Genomic DNA, 26,431 nt, shown 5'->3' with positions numbered 1-26,431 from the left:
GGTCCCAGCTCCTGCCAACCTAGCAGTTTGAAAGCATACCAGTTCAAGTAAATAAATAGGTGCTGCTGCGGCGGGAAGGTAAACTGTGTTTCCGTGCGCTCTGGCTTCCGTCACAGTGTCCCGTTGCACCAGAAGCGGTCTAGTCATGCTGACCACATGACCCGGAAAGCTGCCTGTGAACAAACGCTGGCTCCCTCGGCCTGAAAGCGAGATGAGCAGTGCAACCCCGTAGTCACCTTTGACTGGACTTAACTGTCCTGGGGTCCTTTACCTTTACCTTTTGTGGATACTGAAGAATCAGAATAGAAACAGAAAGGGCACATGAGGACGTAATCGAAATGTCTCCTTTACCAATCAGATCCACTCTAAACCTCAGCAATGGGGAAACAGAGTCCGTGAAAACTATGATTGTGCACGACGACGTGGAGAGTGAACCTGCAATGACTCCTTCCAAGGAGGGCACTTTAATCGTCCGACAGGTATGCATTCTTTCAAGTGTAGTTTTTCCTCTCCCTCCCCTCACTCTCATTAACTCACTCATTCTTTCATACTCTCTTCCTACATAATATCAGTTGCAGGACATACAGACACAGTTAATAGCCTCTTGTTGAACCAGCAGACATTTCAGGCCTGCAAAGGGAGTAATAGTTTCCACACCATGTTTGTGCTTACGTGCATTGTAGTGACACTTCACAGCACTGTGCTGAGTTTATCTTAGTCTTGGACCAACACAAAGGTTAAAGAGTCGCAGGCCACTGAAAGTAATCTCTGTTGTGATTCTCAACCTTTTAAAAGGTGTTTTTAAAAAAACAACAACTAATTGTGGGAGAGACAGATGCAGCAGAAGAAGAGATCACCTAGTTTGCTTTAAATCAGTTACAAATGCACCATGTGTCCCTCTTAGGAGTTCAGAACAGCTTACATACATTTTCCAAGAGGTTTCCTACCCAGACAGCTTATGAAGCCAGACCTTCTCATCTTTAGCAACAGAACTATCAGGTCACATGGTCTTTCTGTCTCAAAATGTTATGCACAGAATTGTCAAGGCATTGCTTCCCTTGTCTTGAACTTGCGGGTCTGTTTAGTGTGGTAGTTTGTACAATATGAACCTCACTCATTACCGAGTTTTCCAGTTCTGCAGCTGAAGATCCCTATCATAATAGACCCCCTAGGATGTATTAAAATGTCATGCATATTGTTCAGATAACTAAATTAGGACATTCACCAGATGTTTCAAGCACTTTCATCTGACCGTGTCTTAAAAAACCAGAACTAAATTTTTAAAAAAAGATGATAGTGAAAATAACCTTAGGGAACGTGCAGGTTGATGTGGTCTTGCGAATTTGGCTAACAGGAGCTTAATTTTGCTGGTGAACAAAGCTGGCTTTGCCAGGGAACCCAAACAATTCCTGTAGTGTGTGGCTGAATTCTTCTCACCGCCACCAACTTTTCTAATGGAGGCATCAAGGCTTGGTTGATGTTATGCATTGGTTGAATCAATGAAAGTAGACCAGCTTTCTAGGGACAGAGAGACCTTTACGCAGCACTTGAGCAAGACAAGTGTGCCTGTTTTTTCTGCAGAGTACAGTTGACACAAAGCGTGCCAGCCATCATGAGAGCAATGGCTTTGCCGGTCGCATTCACCTCTTGCCAGATCTCTTACAGCAAAGCCATTCCTCCTCCACTTCCTCCACCTCTTCCTCCCCATCCTCCAGCCAGCCGACACCCACCATGTCCCCACAGACACCCCAGGACAAGCTAACTACTAATGAGGTATGTCTTGCCCCCACAGCTGGCTGCTTTCATAGGGTTATTGCTTCATAGCTAGCTTTTCCCCAGGAGCTCCAGCTCAGCGTCCCTTCTCTGCTGCTGTTCTTCTTCTTCCTGTCACTTAACCCCTCACTCCTCACAAATAACACATTTCAGCTCTTTACGTGCCAAAACCCCCTTAACTCTAGAGCAGTTTTACCCCAAACCTGCCAGTTGACTACTCTTGCTCCCCCCTTTTTTTAATACAACAAGTCATTAATTGCATGGCTTTTGGATAAGCTAAACTGACTGCCCTGTTGGTATTTGTTTAAACGCTGTTTTGGGGAGAGTGCTTACTTGGAGAGGTCACACTTAGGGTAATCTGGCTTCAATACTACCTGGTTTAGCATACTACTAAGTAACTACGCATGTAGTGGGTTCCTTGCTTTGGGAAAAGGAGTGCACTGTCTTAGAAAGGAAGCTTTCTCCAGCCTTACCACAAGAGGCTGCTTTTTTGAAATTTCTTGATGGGGAGAGGGAATGAAGCAGCCGGCTCTTCGATAGCTTGGTTTCTGTTGTTTTATTGTTTTGGAATGTCGTGTGAAAAGATCCGTCTCGGTTTTTGACGGCACAGATCCTCTTTGAAAGGCATTTTGTAAAACTGGAGGCAGCTTTCCTATGACATACTGTATTTTTCACTCTATAAGACGCACCAGACCACAAGATGCACTTCGTTTTTGGAGGAGGAAAATATTCTGAATCTCAGAAGCCAGAACAGCAAGAGGGATCGCTGTGCAGTGAAAGCAGCAATCCCTCTTGCTGTTCTGGCTTCTGGGATAGCTGCGCAGCCTGCATTCACCCCATAAGACGCACGCAACATTTCCCCTTACATTTTAGGATGGAAAAAGTGAGTCTTATAGAGCAAAAAATACGGTAGCTACTCTTTCCATGCGAAGATGTGTCGATACACTTGGAAAGTGCCCTCTGGTGGCAAGGAAAAGCATATGTTGAGCTCTTCCATATGAATTTTTGTACACATGATAGGTACCTAAACAGAAATACTTCCGACAGATTAGGGATGTGCATGTTTTAAAGGGAAGGGCACCATTTATTTTCAGAAGCTTTTACAAATGAACCGAACAAGGAAGGTAGGACTCGGAACCAAAACTCCACAAAACGCTCCTAAAGCAGCGAGGCTGTTCTGCCAGGGCTTTCAAATGTACAGATGCACACCAGAATCACACTCTTTAAAAAGGTTTCGGTCGGAAGCCAGTTATTTGCTGCACTGATTTGGATAGTCCCTGTGATGTTTACCAGGGGCTCTGCCTTCAATCCCAAAGTTGCATGGGGGGGGGGGGAGAGAACACGTTAAGAAAGTGTGAAATTGAGACAGTGTGCATGAAAATTCATGAGATGCTTAAGAATGTTAATATAGTTTGCTTGAAGCAAAAGGGCAAGGAAATCAGATTCTAGCACTGGAAAACAGAAGCCACCTTACAAACCATAGCATATTTGTAGGTGCTGCTTGAATGAAAAAACTTGAGGTTTTTTTTAATAACAAAACTAAATTCATGGCGGCGGTGTCTTAATTGTTCCTGGGTTATAGTGTTTTGGAATTTCACAAGAAATCCCATGTTAAAGCTTATCTTTCACAAGAGTCTCCTGCTTGAGGGCACAAGGGAGGAGATAATTTTTGCCCGTTTCCTTTTCTTTACCTCCCCTTCTGTTCCAGAGGGACTTTAACCCTCTAGAGCAGATTTTCTGGAACACACAGCAGGACTGCATGGAAAATGAGGGAGGGTCATTGAATATCTCTTCCCGCACTTCTGCCTGTGGACATGGACAATGAATGGAGCTCTGTCTACTCTATGCAAGTTTGGAATCAAACCCAGTGCATATTGCCATAGGGTAGAAGTCAGTTGTTTGAATACTGTCAAGGCCCACCTCTTCCTTTGTTCTAAATACCATGTTTTTAAACAGCCGCAGTGTTTTTGGAGTGGAGAAATAGCGCTTGTAGAATTTGGTGGAAGCAGAATTCCTTTTAAAACCCTAGTTGCATGAAGTCCACTTTGAGGGACACAGTAAAGGCTCTCTGTCTCAAAGAGGTTTTGTAAGAGAGAACTGAGCCGACACTTCAGATGTATGGGGGAAAAAGCCTAGTTAAACATCAACTCGCCCTCCCCCCCTTTTTTGTCTTTATACATCACACACTTTGTTTTTAACCCGTGTCATTCTGCCTTAAAGTGTAGTGTTGTCCCTGTGACACTTAACTCTCACAATCTGGCAAGGGATTTTTAAAGTCACCCCACTTCCACTTTTTAACAGTTTCATTGTTTCACTTTTCTTCTTTCGTTTGTGTTTTCCATGTTTATTGTGTTTTAACTTCAGGGTGCACCGGTGCCTGAATATTGCTTCATGTCCCTGTCCACACCTCCCCTCCCAAATAAGTCCCCTTGTTCAAAAAAGGTTCAGTATTTTTCTGTGAGAAATGATGGTGGAAGAAACTGCTGCAGCTTTCTGGCAAGAGGCTCAGTTTACAAGGGAGATTTGAGAGCGAAAGAATTGTCCTGCAATTAACCGGATGCTAAAACGGCGTATCAAACGTAGAATTGAATGCCTGGTTCCTAATTGCTCAAATTTTGTTGCATTAGAAGAGACTATAGTTCCCAGTTGGTCACTAGCTGAGGGTAGAAGACACAGAATAGCAACAACAAAAGAAAAGGAGTATTACAGTAGAAAGATGAAAAGCAGAATATGTTGGATGTGGAATAAAGAAATATTTACAGAATAGGAGCCTGACACGTTTCAGCAAGAGGAGACATTCTTGTATGCTTGTTTTAGTGAACAGGCCTCGTTACGTAAACGTCTAAATTAGGACTGTGAGTTGGACTGAACTTTCACAGCGCTTAGGAAAAATGTTTATTTAAAATGTTTGCTACTCACGTGTAGGCAGCACTTGAGGAAGGGGGACGAGAAGGCTTCTAAAACAGTGCTGTCCAGTAGTGGCTGGAATTATTTGTTTGGGTTTTTTGTGTGATCCTATTTGTTTATATTATAACCATTAATGACTCTGAAATTTACATTGCAGACTCAGTCCGCTAGTAACACACTGCAGAAACACAAATCTACCTCCTTTACACCTTTTATAGACCCTAGATTACTACAGATATCTCCATCTAGTGGAACAACTGTGACTTCTGTTGGTAAGTAATATAAACACCAATGAGTAAGGCTTATAGTAACTGTTGAAATGCGTAGAACAGTTCCCAATACAGTCGTACCTCAGAAGTTGAACGAAATCCGTTCTGGAGTTCCAACTTCCAAAACGTTCGGAAACCAAGGTGCAGTTTCCGATTGGCTGCAGGAAGCTCCTGCAGCCAATCGGAAGCCATGGAAGCAGCGTCGTGCGTTCGGGTTTCAAAGAACATTTGCAGACTGGAAAACTCACTTCCGGGTTTGCGAGCCAAAACATTCGATTTGCAAGGTGTTCAACTTCCGAGGTATGGCTGTGTATGTTTCACATGCTATACCTAACAGTATTTTTCTTCAACTTGATGTGCATATCATGTGTGAGCCCAAATGTATACTAAAAGATAACTGTTTTTTCTCTTTATTCCTTCCAATTTTTTTGCAGTAGGATTCTCTAGTGAAGCAATGAGGTCAGAGGCAATAAGGCAAGATCCAACCAGGAAAGGATCAGTTGTTAATGTGAACCCTACAAATACACGGCCACAAAGCGACACGCCAGAAATCCGCAAATACAAGAAGAGATTCAATTCTGAGATCTTATGCGCTGCCTTATGGGGTATGCAATCCAGTGTTCATCGCTAGTTCCTTCCTTTTATATGAACATGTTGCAGATGAAGCATAAGGTCATAACAAAAAACCTATTGGAAATTTGGGACTAATGGTTGTCGAAAGTGTTTTCAGATTAGCTTGCTAGGTGCAGTATGTTTATCAGGCAAAAGGTTCAGAAGTATGCATGAAGTTTACTAAAAGTAAATTGATGAGTCAGTTTGCACAAGAGTAGGCCTTCGTATGGGCAAACATTTCCATGAAAATTCCTGGAATGCAATTTCAGTGAGAGCACGGCAGGCATGGAAATGAAACCCACCCTGATCCAAACTCTAGATGGAAGGAAAAACTGCTTTAACAGCATTTCTGGAATGTTGGTGTGTATTCCATGCCCTGGTGTCATAGTCATTCTTGTTGTGTGAAAAGGTTTGGCGTTTGCCCAGAGAACTGCAGATATCTACTGAACTGGCCAATCAAGGAACTTTGTGTTCTGACTTGATATTATTTTACCCTAGGGGTGAATTTGTTAGTGGGTACAGAGAGTGGTCTGATGCTGTTGGACAGGAGTGGCCAAGGGAAGGTGTATCCATTAATAAACCGAAGAAGATTCCAGCAAATGGATGTACTTGAAGGTCTCAACGTCTTGGTGACAATATCGGGTAAATATGAATTCTCTTTTTGAAAAAACCATGTTGTGGTCTTTCTTTGAATAACAGAATGGTTCAAACCTCTACTTTATATGCTTTTATCTCTTTTTGCTAACTCTTTCCCCTTTTAAATTGCTGTTTCATCAACCAATAAATCTATCAAAGGTCCCTCCAGAGAACATGCTACTTTTAATATTGGATATGGAGAACTTGTGGCTGTGCAGATGCGGCTGGAATACAGTTCTCATCTATCCCAGACAACGTGGTCTATAGTGAGGAATGATGGGAATTATAGACCAACAGCATCTGGAAGGTTATAGGTTCTCTATCCCCGATTAACCAAGGTGATAGCCAACTAAAGTGTTACTCAAAGTTGTAGTTGGCGTCCATCTGACTTGAGAGACAGTGGAGTGCACCTCCAGGGGTGAAGTCAAACCATTGTGTTGTTGTTGTTTAGTCGTTTAGTCGTGTCCAATTCTTCGTGTCTTCGTGACCCCATGGACCAGAGCACGCCAGGCACTTCTGTCTTCCACTGCCTCCCGCAATTTAGTCAAACTCATGCTGGTAGCTTCGAGAACACTGTCCAACCATCTCGTCCTCTGTTGTCCCCTTCTCCTTGTGCCCTCCATCTTTCCCAACATCAGGGTCTTTTCCAGGGAGTCTTCTCATGAAGTGGCCAAAGTACTGGAGTCTCAGCTTCAGGATCTGTCCTTCCAGTGAGCACTCAGGGCTGATTTCCTTCAGAATGGATAGGTTTGATCTTCTTGCAGTCCATGGGACTATCAAGAGTCTCCTCCAGCACCACAATTCAAAAGCATCAATTCTTCGGCGATCAGCCTTCTTTATGCTCCTGCTCTCACTTCCATACATCACTACTGGGAAAACCATAGCTTTAACTATACGGACCTTTGTTGACAAGGTGATGTCCTGGGGAGGTCACTTTGGTGCTGCTAACACAACGGTCTAGGTCTGACAAACCTAGACCATTGTGTTAGCAGCATCAAAGTGATCTCCCCAGGGCTCAGGCCTGGGCAGTGTGTATGGAGGTCCTGAGCTGCCCAGACAACACAAACCCCTTACAGTCTCACTGATGCGGACCAAAGAAAAGCAGAGCAATACATTTGGCACTAGCTTGGCTGCAGGAGTAGCTGGGATGAGGTGTACAAGGTGCCGTCTGACTTGTCTTAGGGACTCCACCTTGGATTTGGGTAGGGTTTACTCCTTCGCCTTTTCTTCTCTTGAAGATATCCCATGAGACAGCAGAGGTTTAGAGTTTTCCTTCTCCCAGGTGGGCTACCTTCCCAAGTTGATAGCCCCATGTGCCCTACTCTTTCCTCTTTAGCAGGTGTAGCCTTCTTGACCGTTGGTCCCACTCAATCTTGTCCGCTCAATCCTCCGGAGCCTGTATTTGCATGTAGGGGAAGTCCCTAACTCACCAAGGAATGGGGCCCATCAGCTGCCCTCTCCTGGTTTAGCCAAACAGTTGAAACAGTTCCTGGGGTGTGACCGCTGTCTCATGCTGACAGCTTCTGGGAGCTGCTGGTGATTGCTGAATGCAGGTGGGGACCAAAGGGGAACAGACTGTCCTAGAAGGAGCATGACATGTCCTTCACCAGAGGTACTACCCCTCCCCTAGCAGCCCATACACCCTACTGAAGTATTATCTACTGCAATTAATGACCATGCCTAAGTTAGGTCTATTGATTTCAGTGGGTCTGCTCTGAGTATATCCTATTTGAGTATATCTGAGTATACCCAAGAAATTAGTAGGACTACAAAAAGAACCTTTAAATACCGTGTTTTTCGCTCCATAAGATGCACCTGACCATAAGACGCACCTAAGTTTTTAGAGGGGGAAAGCAAGAGAGAGAAAAAAATTCTGCGCAGAGCATGTAAGTGGCTCTCGCTTTTCTTGCTTTAAACCCTTCCATCCCTCCTCCTGCTTCGCTGAGAAGCCATCAGAGCAAGAGCAAGAGCTGCGCAGCGCCTCTTCTGCTGGCTTCCCAGCAAAGCGGGATGAGGGACGAAAGGGAGCCCTTACAGGGAGCGCTGAGCAGAGCCTGGCAGCGGCTCTTGCTGGCTTTTCCGGGAGGTGGGCGAAGGGACAGAAGGCAGCCCGTCAGTCCTTTCCCCCACCTCCCGGAAAAGCCCCCAAGAGCTGCGCTCCCTTTAAAGAGCCGCGCAGAGCGTGGGTTTCCCTGAGGAGGGAGAAGGGACTGGTGGGCTGCCCTTCTCCCTCCTCGGGGAAAAGCCCCCAAGAGCCGCACACACGGCTCCACGCGGCTCTTTAAAGGGAGCGCTGAGCAGAGCCTCCCGCCTGCATTCGCTCCATAAGACACACACACATTTCCCCTTACTTTTTAGGAGGGGAAAAGTGTGTCTTATGGAGCGAAAAATACAGTAAATGAGAAGCCTCTCTCTATGGAATACCATTTTGCCTTTCAGCTCTTGTGTTTATTAATGAAAGAGTCTTTGTGACCTCCCACAAAACATAAGGACATTGAACGGCTGTTTCTGCTGCTGCTGGGTTGGGACCCACTAATAGGGTACAACCTGATCCAAGCTGGGTCGTAACAAGAGCATTACCACCATGCAAATATATAGTAAAAGATGGGTAAGAAATAGATTCCCAGATGCATGCTTGGGTTAAAGGTGGAGCGGAAAAGGTTGATGATATACTTGGTTGAAGGTATGTCCCAGTCACTAAGGATCATGCAGTTAAAGGGTTAACATAACGTGCCATAAAAGAGGAAACAATATTCAAGTAGGAAACTAGTGAATGTGGCAAGGAGTCTTGATCTCCAATGACGCAGTTAAAAACAAAGGATCACACACAAGTCTTAACCGCAGTATTTCGCCATCAGCAACATGTGAAGTTTAAAAACAAAAAACTACAGGTCTTTTCCCACATCATGTCTGTTACGATAAAACTATTCCAGTGATGCAGTTCAAACCCAAGTTCCCATGGATTCACATGTTGTAACTGAATAAATACTACTATAAGAAATAAATAAAAAGTCTGAGGTAATATTGTGCAAATATTAACACAAATCTAAGCAAACATTCTGTTTGTTTAGGCAAGTCTAGCCAGAGACGCAGTCTTATTGGCATGTGTTGATTTTATCTATATTTTGATATTGTGTTGTTATGCCTAGCAATTTTAAAAGTTTGATTTTATTTGAATTTTATTACGAATATTTTGTATTGTTTGTATTGTAAACTATTTTTGTTATGGTTAAATAGATAAAAATGTGGCTTGAAAGATTGTACTGCCGGGTTGTGAGAGACGGGTGTTTGCATGCACCTTGTTTGTCCCTTGCTACAGTCACAGCATAACTGTTGTAAGCTTTAGGAGTTTGCTGTTTTGACCTCCTGGCTTAGGTACTGGACTGGAGGATTCAAAAGGTCAAGTTTTGATGGGCAAATTGGGCATGGGCCAGAAGCAGACCTCTCTGTCACTTCCTAATCCTCACCTTCCCTACTCCCCACAGGAATTTGGAATTCTGCATTTGGAATTCCCCATACCTGATAGCGCCCACCCCCCAATGGCTCTTTATAAAGCAACATTTTGCACTTGCCTTCAAATTAGGATTTGAAGCCAGCTTCAACCAGGAAGTAATGAGTTGGCTGTGAGCAAGACTCAGTTGTGAAGCAGTGAATTGTAGCTTAGTAAACCATGGTTTATTAATAATAATAATTTAATAATTTATTATTTATACCCCGCCCATCTGGCTGGGTTTCCCCAGCCACTCTGGGCGGCTTCCAAAAGAATATTAAAATACTATGATACATTTATTAAACTAGAAATGAGCGTTGGGGCCACATCCTCCCCCTTATCCCTCCCCTCATACCCCAACTGTGTCGCTTCAATCATGGCTTCTCTAAATCCCCAGTTTCCAGTTACATCGGTCACAGGAAACTGTGGTTTAATGCCAGCTTGGTAAACATGATACAAAAGCACGATTGAAGGGCTGAAGTTGATGCAAGAGTTGATGTAGAAGAGTATGTGAGCACAGAGCTTATTACTCATCCCTCAAACCATTATTTGGAGGACTGAAAATGTTAAATCTGAACTGTGTCAACATGAAACATAGCCTGGCCCATCCTACTTTCTTTAGGTAGAGTTTTGATTTTTTAAAAACATAACAGGCAGTAGCAGTAGCTGGAAGGAAAGTTTGCCTTTTGGCTTGAGCTTAAATGGTTGGCATAATTTAAAAAAAGTGGATTTTATCTATGATTGCTAATGTGTTTTTGTGGAGGCTTGTATCCCAGCTCTGTACCTTATCACCCATTCTTACCATACTTTTCTAGGTAAGAAAAACAAATTGAGAGTGTATTATCTGTCATGGTTAAGAAACAAAATTCTTCACAATGACCCTGAGGTGGAAAAGAAACAAGGCTGGACAACTGTAGGTGACTTGGAAGGCTGTGTACACTATAAAGTTGGTAAGTAACTCATCGTGCATATTTATGAAAGTCAGTGAAGATGGAATTATGTAATGGAAAGGTCTGGTTAGGGTAGGAAACTGTTGAAATGGGTTGTGCTTAGCTTTTGGTCTTCTCCTGTAAACAAGTCACAAGGTCTAAAAGAGACAGCTGCCTCTTTTATTTATATATTCCAGGATGAATGTTGTAAAAATGCATTCTTACGTCGCTTTAATCTTCGCTGAGACAACATGTTAACAGGAAACATGTGTAAAACTGAGGATGATACACACATCCCTTCTCCCCCTGCCTTGAGAGCAACACATTTCCCAACATGCTCTTAGATCTAGTGTAAAGGCAAATATGTTTTGGTTCTGTAGATCCTATCCTTCCACTGTCCCAGTTCTGAACCTGGCAGAGGTTAACTGGTTCACAGGAGCCACGTGAGGTAATTTTTGGGAGGCAGATTTTCAGAGAAATGCCCATGGGCCTCTTATCCTGTAGAGGGATAGACAAATAAACAAACACCAGGAAGCTTGTGTTTCTGCTCCTGGTTTCAAGAAATCTTGCAAAGGAAAGATGCCCTGCAATTTTTGGATCTGGTTTTAGTTTTAACTTGAAACCGTTATTTTGACTGATCCCACTATCGCCCCCGTCCCTCCCTTTGTGTAATTTGTCGTCCCCCTCCTTCCATTGAGAGTTCTGATTGTTGCCAAATAGCAAGGACTATTTGAACCAGCCTTTTCTCCTCATATGCTTAAAAAAAAGCCAACCCAACCCTTTAGGAGTCAATAAATGTCACATCCAGAGGGGTCAGAAGATTACTGCAACTTTTGACAACTTTAACAGTAACTTTTCTGAAAAAGAAATATCTGCACTTAAAAAAATGTACAGGAATGGTGATCCTTTTTGGTGCTGAACTTCATTATATAATTTATAAAAATTATATCCAACTCTGTAATGAGAATGATTTAATTCCCTGAAAAAGATGATATATGAGTTAAATGTAATATACTAAGGCTGGCACCCCATTGAAGGTACCAGCTGCTCAGTTGATAATATTTGCATAAACTTGCATATACACAAAATAGCTTTGATGGGATATTTTTTACGATGCATATATGTGTTGCAGCAGTTAATGGCTAGGTTTCCTCAGTTCTATTTTTCTGGTGAGTTCCCCCTGGAAAAAAGCCCTGGATTTCCTCTTTGTGACAGGAGAGAATGTTTTTCTTTCTAAAATGGCACCTTCCACCTGCAATTTTAATAAGTCCATTTTTAAAAATAATTAGGTTTTTAAGAAGATGGGCTGCACAATTGGAAGCACCCCTTGAATCAATCAAAATTGTTTTAAGTGATTTTGAGTCCCTGTCAGGGAGAAAGGTGAGATATAAATAAAATACTAATTTGTCAGTCTATCAAACAAAACACGACAGTGCTAAATATTAGTTTTATTATTCATGTCTTTCATAATCCCTTGGATTAATAAGGATATAGCTCCTCCAAAGTGTTATAGCCATTTGGATAAACTTTTGATTGTTGTAGGAATTAATACATTCAAACACTGGAAATGTGAACCTAAGGGATTTTATTCTACGCAAGTAAGATGCCTTATTTTAAGAAAATAAAATACAAAATTTTCCCCAAAGCACACTTTTCTGAGATATAGCATCAGCTCATATTTTTTTTGGAGAAGACCATAAGCTAACTCAGTTATGAGTGCATATTACATGTGACAATATGCATTATTTTTTTTAAATTGGTAGTTCTATAGCAGTTATAAGACAATAATATGACCCCCCATTATAATGTAAAAATCATATTCTCTGTCCTTTTTAATTCCAGTGAAGTATGAGAGAATCAAATTCTTAGTAATTGCTTTGAAGAGTTCAGTAGAAGTCTATGCTTGGGCACCAAAACCATACCACAAATTTATGGCATTTAAGGTAAGGGTTCAGATTGGTAAGTGTGGAACGTAGATAGCTGGTCAATGCCGATGTATTCCCCAGCCCTACCTGACAATACAAAGGTTGAACCTGTTTTGCTTGCCAAACAGATGCTCTCCCACTGAGCTGTGTATTTGATGAGGGTTGTGTGTGACCAGTAGCACACTTAAACATGTTCTTTATACAAACTTTAGTGCTACCTGATGAAGGAGAATTAGACAGTTAGTATTCCATAAGATCAAAAACCAGGAGACCATGTGTCTACTTTCATATGTGGTGGACCTGTGACAAGGTTAAAAAAAATTGGGAATCAATTTACAATGAACTCAAAAAAATATTTAGGTATACCTTTCCCAAAAGACCGGAACCGTGTCTATTAGGTTTAATAGGAATGGAAATCAAAATGGGAGACCAAAATTTGTTTATGTATGCTACGGCCGCCGCAAGAACCCTCCTGGCCCAAAGATGGAAAACAGAAGACATACCAACCATCCAGGAGTGGCAGGTGAAGCTGACAGAATATGCAGAACTTGCCAAATTGTCAGGGAGGATCTGGGACCAGGAAGATCAAAGATACAAGAATAACTGGAGTAAATTTATTGAATATTTAAAGGAGAACTGTAAAAGTGTTAAGACGCTAGCAGGATTGGCATAATACTTTCAATGTATATATGTGAGAATGAGGTGCGCGATAAAAAAGGAGGTAAATATACCAGTTGCAGGGAGGGAGGGGAGTCGGGACTTGGCAGAGTCAAAGGGAATGTATGGTAATAATATGATTTGTTGGAAAAAGAATATGTAAAGAAAATAATAAAAATTTACTTGAAAAACAAAAACAAAAACCAGGAGACCATGAAGACCAAATCTCTCATAGCAGGAACTACTGTAGTAGAGTTAAGAGTCCCTTTCCTTCTTGGGAGGTGGTTTTCCTCAGTTTGTATGTTCCTGCCCTCTCATTCTTAAATTGGGAAATAAGGGAACAGACTGAAACCAATTGGCTCATCACCATTTTCTCCACAATTCATCAACTTATATGGGAGATTGATTTGGCATATTTTGACTTAAAGAGTTATTCTAGGAATAAATTATATTTTGAATATTGAGGAGGAAATATAATCCTGGTGTTTTGCTTTGGTTTTTAAAGGGAAAAACTTAGCTGATCCTGTAGGGAGCCACTTGGTGCTGATTCATTAAAAGAGCCAAAGAAATGGCAAAAACATAGTTCCTCTGTACAGCATTTTTTTTTTACATGAAAATAAGTACTTTAATGGAAGAAGAAACCTCACACAGGAGAGAGGAGGGGGATGGAGGCATGCGTACATTTCTAATGGAGTGTACTAGTGTACTAAGTGAATTCTTTATTTTTATTGCTTGCACTGCAGTCATTTGGAGATTTGGTACATAAGCCATTATTAGTGGATCTTACTGTGGAAGAAGGTCAGAGGCTGAAGGTGATCTATGGCTCCTGTGCTGGATTTCATGCTGTGGATGTAGACTCTGGATCAGTGTATGATATTTATCTCCCAACTCATGTAAGAACCCAGATTTCTCATTGTGCGGTATTCCATAACCCATTCTGCATTACAAAAAGCGTGAGATGCATGTTCAAACCTTATTCATATGTGAAGGGGAGTTGTCCCTATGTTCCAAGAATGAGTTTCCATTGAGTGAGTGAGTTCTCTTTCTCTCAAATGTTGGGCACTTAATAATGTCATTGGTCCTGAGGGTAAGAGATCCAGCGCCGAGGGCCTTTTGGCGGTTCCCTCCCTGTGAGATGTGAGGTTACAGGGAACCAGGCAGAGGGCCTTCTCGGTGGTGGCACCTGCCCTGTGAAACGTTCTCCCATCAGATGTCAAGGAAATAAACAACTGTCTGACTTTTTTTAGAAGACATTTGAAGGCAGCCCTGTTTAGGGAAGTTTTAATGTTTAATGCTGTATTATGTTTTTAATATTCGGTTGGGAGCCACTCAGAGTGACTGGGGAGGCCCAGCCAGATTGGTGGGGCATGAACAATAAATAATACTAATATTTATTTATTTATTTATTTATTTATTTATTTATTTATTTATTTCTACTACTACTACTGGGATATGGGTGGCGCTGTGGGTTAAACCACAGAGCCTAGGACTTGCCGATCAGAAGGTCGGCGGTTCGAATCCCCACGACGGGGTGAGCTCCCATTGCTCGGTCCCTGCTCCTGCCAACCTAGCAGTTTGAAAGCAAGTCAAAGTGCAAGTAGATAAATAGGTACCGCTCTGGTGGGAAGGTAACCAGAAGCGGCTTAGTCATGCTGGCCACATGACCCGGGTGTTGTACGCCAGCTCCCTCGGCCAATAAAGTGAGATGAGCGCCACAACTCCAGAGTCGGTCACGACTGGACCTAATGGTCAGGGGTCCCTTTACCTTTACCTTACTACTACTACTACTACTACTACTACTATTACTACTGCTGCTGCTGCTACAGTGGAACAGACTCCCTCAAGAGCTTTTGGTCTCTCCTTCTTTTGAAGTTTTTAAGCAGAGGTTGTGTCTGCTTTAATCTGAGAGGTTGGGGGGGCACTCAATCTGTCATGGATGCTTTAGTGAGGATCCTGCATGGTACAAGCGTTGGGGACCAGATGACCTTCCCGAGTTCCCTCCCAACTCCTTCCAGTTCCTCAGAGTGCAGGTGACATCCAGTTCTTCCTGTTGTTCTTGCAGATCCAGAGTAGTATCCAACCCCATGCAATCATCATTTTGCCAAACACGGATGGGATGGAGCTGCTTGTTTGCTATGAAGATGAAGGAGTTTATGTTAATACATATGGAAGGATCACCAAAGATGTGGTTCTGCAGTGGGGAGAAATGCCAACATCAGTGGGTATGTATGCCAAGACCCCCAGCTTGCTTGTACTGCTAGGGAAATGATGTGGTCCAACGGAGAGATGGGTTTCTTTTCTTTTGTTGTTATTATCTTGGAATTCAGTCATTCATTTGTTAAACAGATCTGTACAGCGGTAAAGTACCTTTTTACTTGTATGTTGTGGTGCCCTCCAAATGTTTGGGGCTATAGCCAGTAGCTTTATTGAGCATTTATATTCCAGAATAATTACCATAATAATTCTTAGGACATATATAGTGCTCTTTCTAAGTGTTCAGATGCCCTACTTTTAACATGTGCCATGTACTTCTCAGAAGCCTTTCTGACTACTCTTGTTTGGTAGACCAATATTACTATCTTCCCGTTGTGGCCGGGCTAGGAGAGCAGCTTGTTTAAAGTCACGTAGTGAGTTTATGGCTGAGCTAAAATTATATTACTTGTAATTACAACTTGGTACCTTACAGATGGGGCTTGAGGCGAGCCGCTTTGAAACACAGACCGCAATCCAGAGATCCTTGTTACATTTTCACATGTGTTTGTGTCTGTAGCAATGCTCTTTATGCCTTCCTGAAATTGAGAAAGCTTAAAAATCCCATTGTTTGGCTAAATCAGAGAAGAATAAGAATCCTTTGTCTGTGCATTCCCCACAGAAATACTGGTATATTTAGAGTCACACAATGTAGTCCCTGCATCCAGTTATGGCTACCTAATCTTAAAGACTTCAGACAGACAAAACAAATTCCGCCATGAATGTTTCCGTAGTATTTCAGGAAGGCAAACTGTCTCCATATGACAGCCTGCCTGGGGCTCTTTTAGCAGTCCTTAACAAGAAGCTGTTAATCCAAATAAAAGTTTTTAATAGTCTTGATGAATCGAAAGCTTTATGGTTTATTCTAAGAGATCTTCTTCACCTTAGCCTTTATGTTATCTTTAATGTATTTGGCTGAGGACAGAAACTCGTAAACTGCAATCCTATGCCCACTTACCTGGGAGTAAAGTCCATTAAATACATAGGATGGTGCTGTTGGTATTTGAAAATTAAACTTTCAGAGATATCTGTTCTCTTGGGAAGGAAGTATAGTGTAATCAGCTAAAAGCTTGCTTACAGAAGCCAAGTTTTCATCTAGCTGTCTAGCCATCTAGCCACGGCAACAAGGATGGAAACATATCAATTTTGTTTATGGGTTTTACATGAATTGATTACTTTGGGTGAAATATTATCAATTCAACAAGCTGCAATTAAAAGTTGGAATGCATAATATAACCACTTTGCTTTGTGTTTCTTTGTATCATGAGGATGATTAATCGTGGCTTTTTGTTTTGATTGTAAAGCGTATATTCGATCCAATCAGATCATGGGCTGGGGAGAAAAAGCTATTGAGATACGATCGGTGGAAACAGGACACTTGGATGGTGTATTTATGCACAAGAGGGCACAAAGACTGAAGTTTCTGTGTGAACGCAATGACAAGGTAAGAGATCTATTTCGCCCTCCTTTACATTCGTTCCCCCCTGCTCCCCGTTTCAAAATTATTGTGGAGAAGAGAGAGGAGGAACGCTGGTGATCAGTCCAAAATGTGTTCCACCCAATTCCACAATCCTCTCACTAGGGTTGGGAGGAAAGGAATGGATATATGGATCAGATATGGAAAGCCACGGATGCACACAATGACTCTTTTGGGCTCTTCGTTGGCAGGGAAGCAGAAAAGAATTCCTACAGCCTTGTACTCCCCAGATGTTGTTAGACTGCAGCTCCCACCATGTTGGCTGCGGCTGACAGGAGTTTGAGTTAAACAACATCTGGAGGCAGCAGGGCGAAATATTTAAAAGGACAGGAGAGGCCTTTCCACGTGGCTTTCCTTCTGCACATTGGTGTTCCACCGAGCTTTGAGAGCATAGCCACTGAAGCTCTATGACTTCATTCCTACTGCCTTAAAAGTGTCCCACTAGTACTCTTTCTTCTTTCTAGTTTTTGTTTTAAAACATGTGTAGGCATCCAGCCCAATTGCCTTCTAAATCCAGCCCTTGGACAGTCCAGGAATCAGTGTATTTTTACATGAGTAGAATGTGTCCTTTTATTTAAAATGCATCTCTGGGTTATTTGTGGGGCCTGCCTGGTGTTTTTCCATGAGTAGATTGTGTGCTTTTATTTAAAATGCATCTCTGGGTTATTTGTGGGGCATAGGAATCCGTTCATCCCCCCCCCCCCAAAAAAAAATATAGTCTGGCCCCTCCACAAGGTTTGAGGGACAGTGGACAGTGAAAAAGTTTGCTGAACCCTGTTTTAAAACCACCTGAGTCCCATTTTGTTTTCTCTCGTGTCTCTTCCTTTACAGGTTTTCTTTGCATCTGTACGGTCCGGAGGAAGCAGCCAAGTTTATTTCATGACCTTAGGCAGGACTTCTCTTCTGAGCTGGTAGAAGCTGTTGTAGTTTGACAAGGGATTGCTGTCATCTGGAGTCTTCATAACTTGGAACCATTTGCAACTGGAGAACAGGCCTGACGTGATGTAGGGCCACATGCCATTGCGTGTGGAGGCATCACCGATGTTGGGTTCTTTTTGTTTTAAAATTGAGGCTGCGGTACGCAGCTGGTGCTGTAAAGATATTGCCATTGGGTGCTATCTGTTTTGGGATCCCACTAGAGGAAAAATCAGGTCTCCCTCTCCTTTTCCTCCTTCCCCTCCTGCAGATTGCCTAGTGAGAAAGAAAGAGACGGATCAGAAGCAAGTTTTTTGAAAGGAGGCAGGCATGAGAAGGTAGCTGGAGGGTGTTGTAGGTGGAGTCAGTGTTGCTGAAGCAGAGAGCAAATCTAATATAGTAATATTAACAATGTATTTAATTGACATTTCTTTTTTTTTCTTTTTTCTTTTGTAATGTGACAATATGTGGGCAAAGAGGAAGATGCAGGTTTTAAAATTAATATTTATAAAATGTGAAAGGCACAGTGGTTTAGGGGGAGATAGGGTGACTTTTTTTTAAGTTTTGGCTTGGCCAAGAGTTCAGTCATTTTTTTTTCTATGTACCGAGTTTTGCCTAAAAACCACACGTGGATGATTTTTTAAATAAATAGAATTGTTCATTTTTCTATAACGACTCTTCATTAGGCTAGAACTTGGTAAATGTCAGTGTTAGCACTGCCTCAGTTAAAGGTTTAATTTTTGTTTAAACCTGAAATGTGCAACAACTTTTACTACCAGTCTGCGCATGTAGCCTTTGGGGAAAGAAAATTCCAAACATGTTTATTTTTGTGCCTACCTCATGGTTTCTAATGCATACAGTAAAAGAGGTGGTTTAGGTTTCTACTTTTTTTTTTTAGGAGAACAAATATTAATGTCCAATTATTGATAATACCAAAACTAGCAGGTTAAAGGTTTGACTGTTAATTTTGTATTGGGTTTCAGCAGAAGAGACAAGCAGTTATTTGAGATGGTTGATCGATTCGTAGCGGTGACACAGCAACCTAAGCAGTCCATTTCTTAAATTTTGAAAGCGAACTTTTCACTTTATTTTTTACCGATTTTATCATGAATAGAAGTTTTAAGGAATTCAGCCTAAAATTCAGAAGGTTTTACTCCTAACATGTGGGGTTTAGTAACAGGCAAGTAACAATAGCTAGGCTAGTTCTATAACTTGTTAAATGTTGTAGGAAACTTTTGGGGAAGTGACGTTTTCCTTTTCTAAGAATGCAATGCACTAAAACTATTTTAAGAATGTAGTTAATACCGCTTATTCATTTTTCTTTTTTTAAAAACAGCATATACTTGTGTTTTAATGTAACATCCAACTCTTGGCTCTTTCCCTCATTTGCCCCACTTTTTCAAAGGGAAAAAACCCCCTCAGTTTTGTTTTATCAGTAAGTTTTTGGCCTTCGTAATAAATGTCTCAAGACTAATAATTTGTTTAAAGGCTACATGTGTTTATTACTTGAGAAAACTTGAGTGTGTATTATCTGTTGGTGATGTAATAATGCACAGTGTCATTATTCGATCGTTATGGGGTTGGTTTTCTTTTTTAAGGGATTTTTTTTAAAAAAACCCCTCTCTTTTGGGGTACTTTTGTTGACAGCTGCCTTAAGTTCACTGTTCAGCCAGTGAACTGGAGTCCAGTGTTTCATGGGCTATGTCTTCTGCTGTGGTTACCTTTATTCATGGCATGACAGGTGTAGAGATTTAAATGTGATTCTTCGATCGAGACGCTTCAATACTTCAAATGAGATTTGTCACACAACTTACTTTGTGTTGAACAGTACCAGTTGGGTGAACCAGCTGCTCAGTAAGCCTTTCTTTTGGAATCAGACTGCTGTTCCTCTTTCTTTGACCAACTAATTTTTATTTACTAAGGGCTTTATTTGCAAGATCAGGAAGGCCCCCCTCTCCCCAAAAAGGAGTAAATAGCAGAATACACACAGATAATTGTTGGCAGATAAACCTTTCAAAGTCTCTCCTATTTGAGGGGGGTGGGGGGAAATGCTTTGGGTTTTGCATAGCACTGAACATCAGAGCTAATTCTAGACATGGCTTTCAGTTCTCACTGTACCTGTTGGGAAACAGGTGGAAGTAGCAGCTCTGCTTTGAACAGCAAGGAATTAATGGGACTCAGAAGACCAATGCAGACAGAGGCAATAGGTGTCTCTCTCATATGGCACTGTAGCATATTCTCCTGGTCGACTAGACGCCCCAAAAGAAAAATATTTAAAAGGCACGGTGTGGTTAAAAACTGATTTAATTCTTGACCTCTCTTCTCATGCCACCTTGCTATCTATCTATATTTTAAAGAAGACTACTGTTAAATGTAGGAATGTTGTAATATGGAGGAATTCTCCCTGGTCAATATGCTGATGAAATTCTGTACAACAAAATAGGAGGGTAGGGGGTAGGGTGGGGCGCATGACTTGTTCAGTGGGGCAGCCGCCTCGCTGCCCCCAAACCCCACACAAATGCCAGGGTGGCTGACTTGACAAGTCAAATCAGTATTACGAAACCACTACATGAAAAAATGTTGAAATCCATTTTTAAAGCAGTGCTGTTGGTGAAGCATAAAAATACTCCTAGTTTAGTTTTAAGCTTTAAGTAATAACTTTCTGTATCTTAAGTCAAAGTAATTCTAACTGTATGACTGCAGTGGCTTTATTTTTTATTGTATGCACATGTTATGTTGGAGAAAATGTTTACAAAAATGGTTTTGTTACACTAATGTGCATCACATATTTATGGTTTATTTCGAAGTGATTTTGTGGGGTTTAGGTTTTCATAGTAGTAGCAGTACACACTTTTGTGATTTTTTTTTTAAAAAATAACCCCAAACTCTGCCAACTATAAAGATGCTTAAACAATAATAAAAATGACAAAATTACTAATTGTAGAGCTGCAAAGCAGACTGGTGGCAATGAAACACTCAGCCTTTTTGCAGTGCTGTCTAATTTGTCTTTTGTGTATTATAAAATACTGTCCCCCTCTCCCCATTTTTCCTTAAATAAAGAAAAAAAATGACACCTAGTTGTGTATGTGGAAGTATTTTGAGTGACTTTCTTTTTTCTTTAGAAGAAAAGAAAAAAACAAATGTGGACATGTTGTTCCATTACAACATGGTACAGTTTTGAAATGCTTACTTAAAATGAACTATTGGGAGGACGTGTTCTGCATGAGAAAGTAACTTTCTGTTCCACATGCTGCTCTCAGAATTCCCAGCATGTGCTGCAGCTACTCCATCTAAAGAATCTATACAACCATACCTGTATGATTATCATTAGAAAGGAAACGGGCCTGTAAAAGCGCTGGTACTATCTGGTGGTATTTCATACAATACAGGAAACTATAGAAGGAAAATACCATCACTCTTAGCCGAGTAAGATTGTCTTCCATAAACACAGTTTTAAAAGCGAGTCCATAAGTGACTGTGGAGGCCAATTCTGGTTCTACACGTCCTTCCACAGCAGGGACATAGGTTTCCAGGCAAGAGTTGAGCATGATGAGGGTTTGCCAAGCGTGCTTTCCTCATAGCGCGTTTCTCCCTTTCATCCTGTGTTTGAGCATCTTCAAAACCCATGACACCTTTGGTAAAGGCTGTTCTCCAACTGGAGCACTCGCAGGCCAGTGTTTCCCATTTGTCAGTGTTTATACTACATTTTTAAAGATTTACCTTGAGAGAGTCTTTGAACCTCTCTTGTTGACCACCAGCATTATGCTGATGTAAACCCTACACAAATCCAGAGTGGAGTCCTTAAGGTCGTTGGATGGTGCCTCATCCTGGCAACTCCTGCAGCCAAGCTGGTGCCAAATGTATTGCTCTGCTTTCCTTTGGACTACATCCGTGAGGCTGAGATGGGAGTCTTTTTGTCTGGGCCAGGCTTGTGCCCCGAGGAGCAGTGGCGTAGCGTGGGGGGTGCAGGGGGGGCCGGCCGCACCGGGCACAACATCTGGGGGGTAGGGTTAGGGGGCGCAAATCCACGGGTTAGGGGGCGCAAATCCACGGGTTAGGGGGCACATATTACTTGCCTTGCCCCGGGTGCTGACAACCCATGCTACGCCACTGCCGAGGAGGTCCCTTTGGTGCTGCCAATACAGCAATTTGACTTCACCCCTGGAGGCGCACTCCATTGTCTCTTGAGACAGAGAGGTGCCAACAAAACACAAAACAGCACGAAGAAAATGCTAAGTGGGCAAGCTTTTCACATAAACTGCTTGGTATATTATGCCGGCAGCCTCTGAGAATTTCCTTGTCACACAGTCCCAATGCTGTGGCTTGTGTGAATTAGTTCTAATCTTCAAAACTCTGTTTGAGTTCACTCCTAGTCAGGGAACTCTGCGCTCTGCCAAGATTGTTTGCCCTCTGGGACGAAAGAGGCTGTCAAACTGCATAGCTTGAAAAGCCCAGGACAGCATTCTCCAGTGAATCCAGCTGCACAAAATATTATTGAAGGGGGGAAAAGGGGGACAAAAATAACTGTGGGAAATTCAATTCTTTGCTGCTCTAGCAGAATTGCACATCCCTTTCTCCTCATTTGTTCTAAAAATACCATTTGCATGAACTTGTTTATTCAAGAGGGAGCGATTCAATATATTTCCAAAAGTTCATCGGGACATGCTATTTCCAGGATCCCATCTGGTAAGGCATGTTTAGATAATGTGTTCCTGTGCAGATCAGGGTCTCCAAAGATTCCACACACACAGAGAGAAAGAGATCCTGCATACACATCAAGAATACAGGAGAGGCTAGAAATGCAAGATAGAACGGACTGGTTATCTGCACAAGAAGCTTGGTCAAATTTAAACGAGCTGGGCAAATAAAATAGACTGAAGATACCAAATCTCAGCGGATTTTAGCTGAATGGGCGCAGTGCATTGCAGAGTGTGTTGATGGCTCCTACAGGTAAATGAAAGGGCTGCTTCAAACCTGCTGAAGGTGGAAGGAGGTTTGGCAAAGATACATTCAATCCAGCAGCTGATACCTGGCAATGATCTGTGTTAACAAGCAGTCAAGGGAGTAAAGGTAAAGGTAAAGTGACCCCTGACCATTAGGTCCAGTCATGGCTAACTCTGGGGTTGCGGTGCTCGTCTTGCTTTATTGGCTGAGGGAGCCGGTGTACAGCTTCCGGGTCATGTGGCCAGCATGACTAAGCCACTTCTGGCGAACCAGAGCAGCACACGGAAACGCCGTTTGCCTTCCCGCCGGAGTGGTACCTATTTATCTACTTGCACTTTGACGTGCTTTCGCACTGCTAGGTTGGCAGGAGCAGGGACCGAGCAATGGGAGCTCACCCCGTCGTGGGGATTCAAACCACCAACCTTCTGATCGGCAAGGCCTAGGCTCTGTGGTTTAACCCACAGCACCACCCACGTCAAGAGAGTAGGGAAGTGAAAATCAATTCCACCAAAGGAAGATGGTATTTAACATTAGCGCTGTGCAGAAATCTGTTCTCCACTTTCTTCCTCCATAAAAGAGGCCTCCATTGTTCTCAGGATGCTTTGGGTGGGTTTGGATTTTGAGCCTTGCATGTGGTAGAGAAGAGGCCAGGAATATTCCCCTGCCCTTTGCCATTAAACATTTCTCTGGCATTCTGATGCCTCCCCAGCCGCCCACACTGCTGTTGATTTAAAAAAGCATCCTAGCAGGAGTTACCTGAGGAAGCCTTCCTTTCAGACCACTGTAGGCATCATTTGCAGAATGAAAGAAACAGCACTCCACTCACAAATACCCACCTCAAAAATAATGTAAGTGCAATGAAAACCATGCACCTTACCCATGGGAATTCCACTGCCATTTTATCTGCCTTTTGATAATGTTCAGATACAATTCCGTTTCTCATTAATTGACAGAAGAAAATTTTGGCACAGCACCATTAAGAATTCTGACCCTGTAGATAACTATTGTAGCTTATTATATTTATTTGTTGCCTTCTTTACACAAAAGTAGTGCTTTTCTCGGGGGCGGGAGCAGCGCAGGGGTAAGCATACCCCTACACATTTTGTGAATCTAAATCTGGCCTCATTGAGGGGCAGTATTTCAATATGAGTAGGAAAATGAGAGTACCCCTAAACATTTTTTTAAGAAAAAAAGCACTGCACAAAAGTGTTTCGAAGTGACTTACTGTGTGGCAACGAAACACTAAATCCAAGTATAGGAGCAAGAATAAAGTCAAAAACTGAAATGCTCATCCATAAATATATTTGAAAAAGTAGGTCCAACCAACCCACTAAAAAGAAGTCCACAGATGGATATTGCATACATCCAATATACTCTTCCAATTAAGGGCTGTAAACCCAGGTAAATAAATATAAAGGGTTGCATTGAAGGAGTTGTTCCATTTGTGCAAGGACTTTTCCCCATGCTCGCTTGTGTAAACGAGCTATGGAGCGTTAGGGAAAACCACAAAAAGATTGGGGGTGCATGGAAGGAGAGGGAGGGGAAGTTGTGTTGCACCAGTGAAAATCCTTGTGCAGCTGAAATAACTTGTTGGATACAACCCATAGATTCCTATGTATGTACAGAAAGTCATGCTGTTGGAGAGGAAGGATGACAATTCTGGCCTTTGTAGTTTCTTTCCACTGAATCAGTGCTGAGTTTTAATGGACCATAGGCATGACACATCCCCCACCAAGAAATATCCGTTGGGTAACATCTAACCCCTGCAATTCCCTGTGCATTTCTCACAAATACTTCTCACACTTCTCACATACCTTTCCAGGATACTTAAGCAATACCCCTGCATCCTGTCTTGCTAATATAGAGTCGTTGAGTTTAATTGTCTTGCCACACATCTTGCCAATTGTACAATCCTACCTTAAGGGGCAGATGGTACTTCACTGAAGTTTTCTGTACTATAAAGGTAGAGACAATAACATGATTCTGGATCCTTGGATCAGACCCAGCAGGGATCTTATGTTTCTTCCCCCAGCTCCTGTGTGACCTTTTTGGGAAGTTGACATGGAGCCAGCCTTTAAATCTCCAACCCAGTCATGAGTATTTTCCCTATATTTTTGTTCCTAGGTATAATCTTATTGCCTCAGGTGAAAGGTTATTGTGGTTCTGTCTTCCTTCACTGATCTTTTGCTTTGCTTAATTTTTGCCTGTTAAGCTTTAGTCGAATTCCCATAACTCTCTTATGGTTAATGGGTGATCAGTTGATTCTGCAGTGAATTTGCTAAGCACCAATAACTCAGCCAACCACATGTTGAACTGGGAACATTGAACTGAGGAGGGAAAATGCCATAAGAATAGGAAAATAAATTTTGTACTACAAAATAAAGCTTGCACCATAAGATTATAACCTTGTTGATCCCTGCTTTTGCCTGTCACAATTAAGTTAATACTTTCATGAAACTGATATTTAATATGCTCCAAGACATTGCTCACTTTGTTCTATTATACAAAGGCAGCCAAGACTTACCAGCTGCTAAGAGCTGATATGGAAAGCTCACGTCTTCTGCTTCTCATCACCATTAAAACCTGCAGGTCAGAGACCACCTGATCACTGACTGGCCTCAACTTGAGTTATACCAGCACTATTGTGCATATGTTTTTGGAAACGGTGCAGAAAATTATGAATGCTTGTCACAGATCTTTAATTTGTGAATAATATGTATGTATCATTTAACCAGCCAATTAAAATATGCATTCCCCAGAAATCAGGCTATTTTAAATTTTAGTGATCTAGCAAGCGTTCATTATTGAGAGAATTCAGACTAGTTAGCCTGTTCACCTTCCTTTGCATTAGTTTCAGCTGCTATCACATAATGAAAACCCCCTCACAATTTGGACCAGTTATATCCAGTTGCTTGAGGATGCTGGGACCTTGCACACTCGTGGCTCAGGCTGTGGCTCAGGAAATAGAGATACATGCAAAGTAGCAAACGTTTTTACAAGCAATGCTAATATGCATTCTGCAGGTTATTTTCACTGTCAGTTTTTTAATGCACGTTTTCTCCTAATATATGCATTTGAGTAAACATTGCTTGGTGGAGAACTGCCCTGCAAGATTCTGATAAGTTCAAATTTTCATGGATGACTGTGCTTTGGTTCTCATAGGGTTTTGAAATCTGCAGTTTTGAGAGAGTTGCCTTTAAATGTAAATAGCATACAATTCCTCCCCCATCACTAGCTGGATGTCCCCTGTCTGAAACCCTGGAGAGCTGCTGGTGGTTGGCCACTATGAGAATGCTGCAGCAGACAGGCCATTGGCTTGGCCCAGCAGGCTGCTCTAATGTTATTCTGCCTGCCAGTGTAGACAGTGTGCCCCAATTCAGTATAAGGCAAGCTTCCTATGTTCCTGTCCGTGGGGAAAGCAGACGGCAGCAATTACTTATGACAAATAAATGCCAGAGGTGGTCACAGCTCATGACAGAGTGAAAGAGAGGTTTAATGAGCTACGTGATTTCTCCCTGGGTGCAGAATCAGATTAGACAAGGAAAATGTTATAAAATTCTTTATTCTGTGGATACAATTGTTCCACAGAACAGATTTCTGAGTCATTTGGAGTGGTATTCCCCCCCCCCCTTAGGCAGTCTTAAATG

The 26,431-nt window shown here is 42.1% G+C and overlaps 1 protein-coding gene across 4 annotated transcripts in view; it reads left to right on the top strand.

Annotated features, from left to right (window-relative positions):
* The window catches only part of MAP4K4 (mitogen-activated protein kinase kinase kinase kinase 4), a 129,631-nt gene extending 108,718 nt beyond the window's left edge, over positions 1-20,913 (top strand). For 2 of the 4 annotated variants that reach the window (XM_083501446.1, XM_083501448.1), the window contains 11 exons: positions 359-479; positions 1,582-1,773; positions 4,838-4,952; positions 5,384-5,554; positions 6,060-6,203; positions 10,503-10,637; positions 12,459-12,559; positions 13,942-14,091; positions 15,261-15,420; positions 16,753-16,892; positions 17,757-20,913. In XM_083501446.1, the coding sequence (XP_083357572.1) occupies positions 359-479; positions 1,582-1,773; positions 4,838-4,952; positions 5,384-5,554; positions 6,060-6,203; positions 10,503-10,637; positions 12,459-12,559; positions 13,942-14,091; positions 15,261-15,420; positions 16,753-16,892; positions 17,757-17,840 (1,513 nt within the window). In that variant the 3' untranslated portion in view covers positions 17,841-20,913. The remainder of the gene's footprint in view (positions 1-358; positions 480-1,581; positions 1,774-4,837; positions 4,953-5,383; positions 5,555-6,059; positions 6,204-10,502; positions 10,638-12,458; positions 12,560-13,941; positions 14,092-15,260; positions 15,421-16,752; positions 16,893-17,756) is intronic. The other 2 variants (XM_083501447.1, XM_083501449.1) reach the window with 1 other exon arrangement.
* The last annotated feature ends 5,518 nt before the right edge of the window (positions 20,914-26,431 follow it).

The sequence above is a fragment of the Podarcis liolepis genome, assembly GCF_965112155.1.
Source record: "Podarcis liolepis genome assembly, chromosome: 4".
Classification (NCBI taxonomy): domain Eukaryota; kingdom Metazoa; phylum Chordata; class Lepidosauria; order Squamata; family Lacertidae; genus Podarcis; species Podarcis liolepis.
This window is presented reverse-complemented; position numbering and strand designations above follow the sequence as displayed.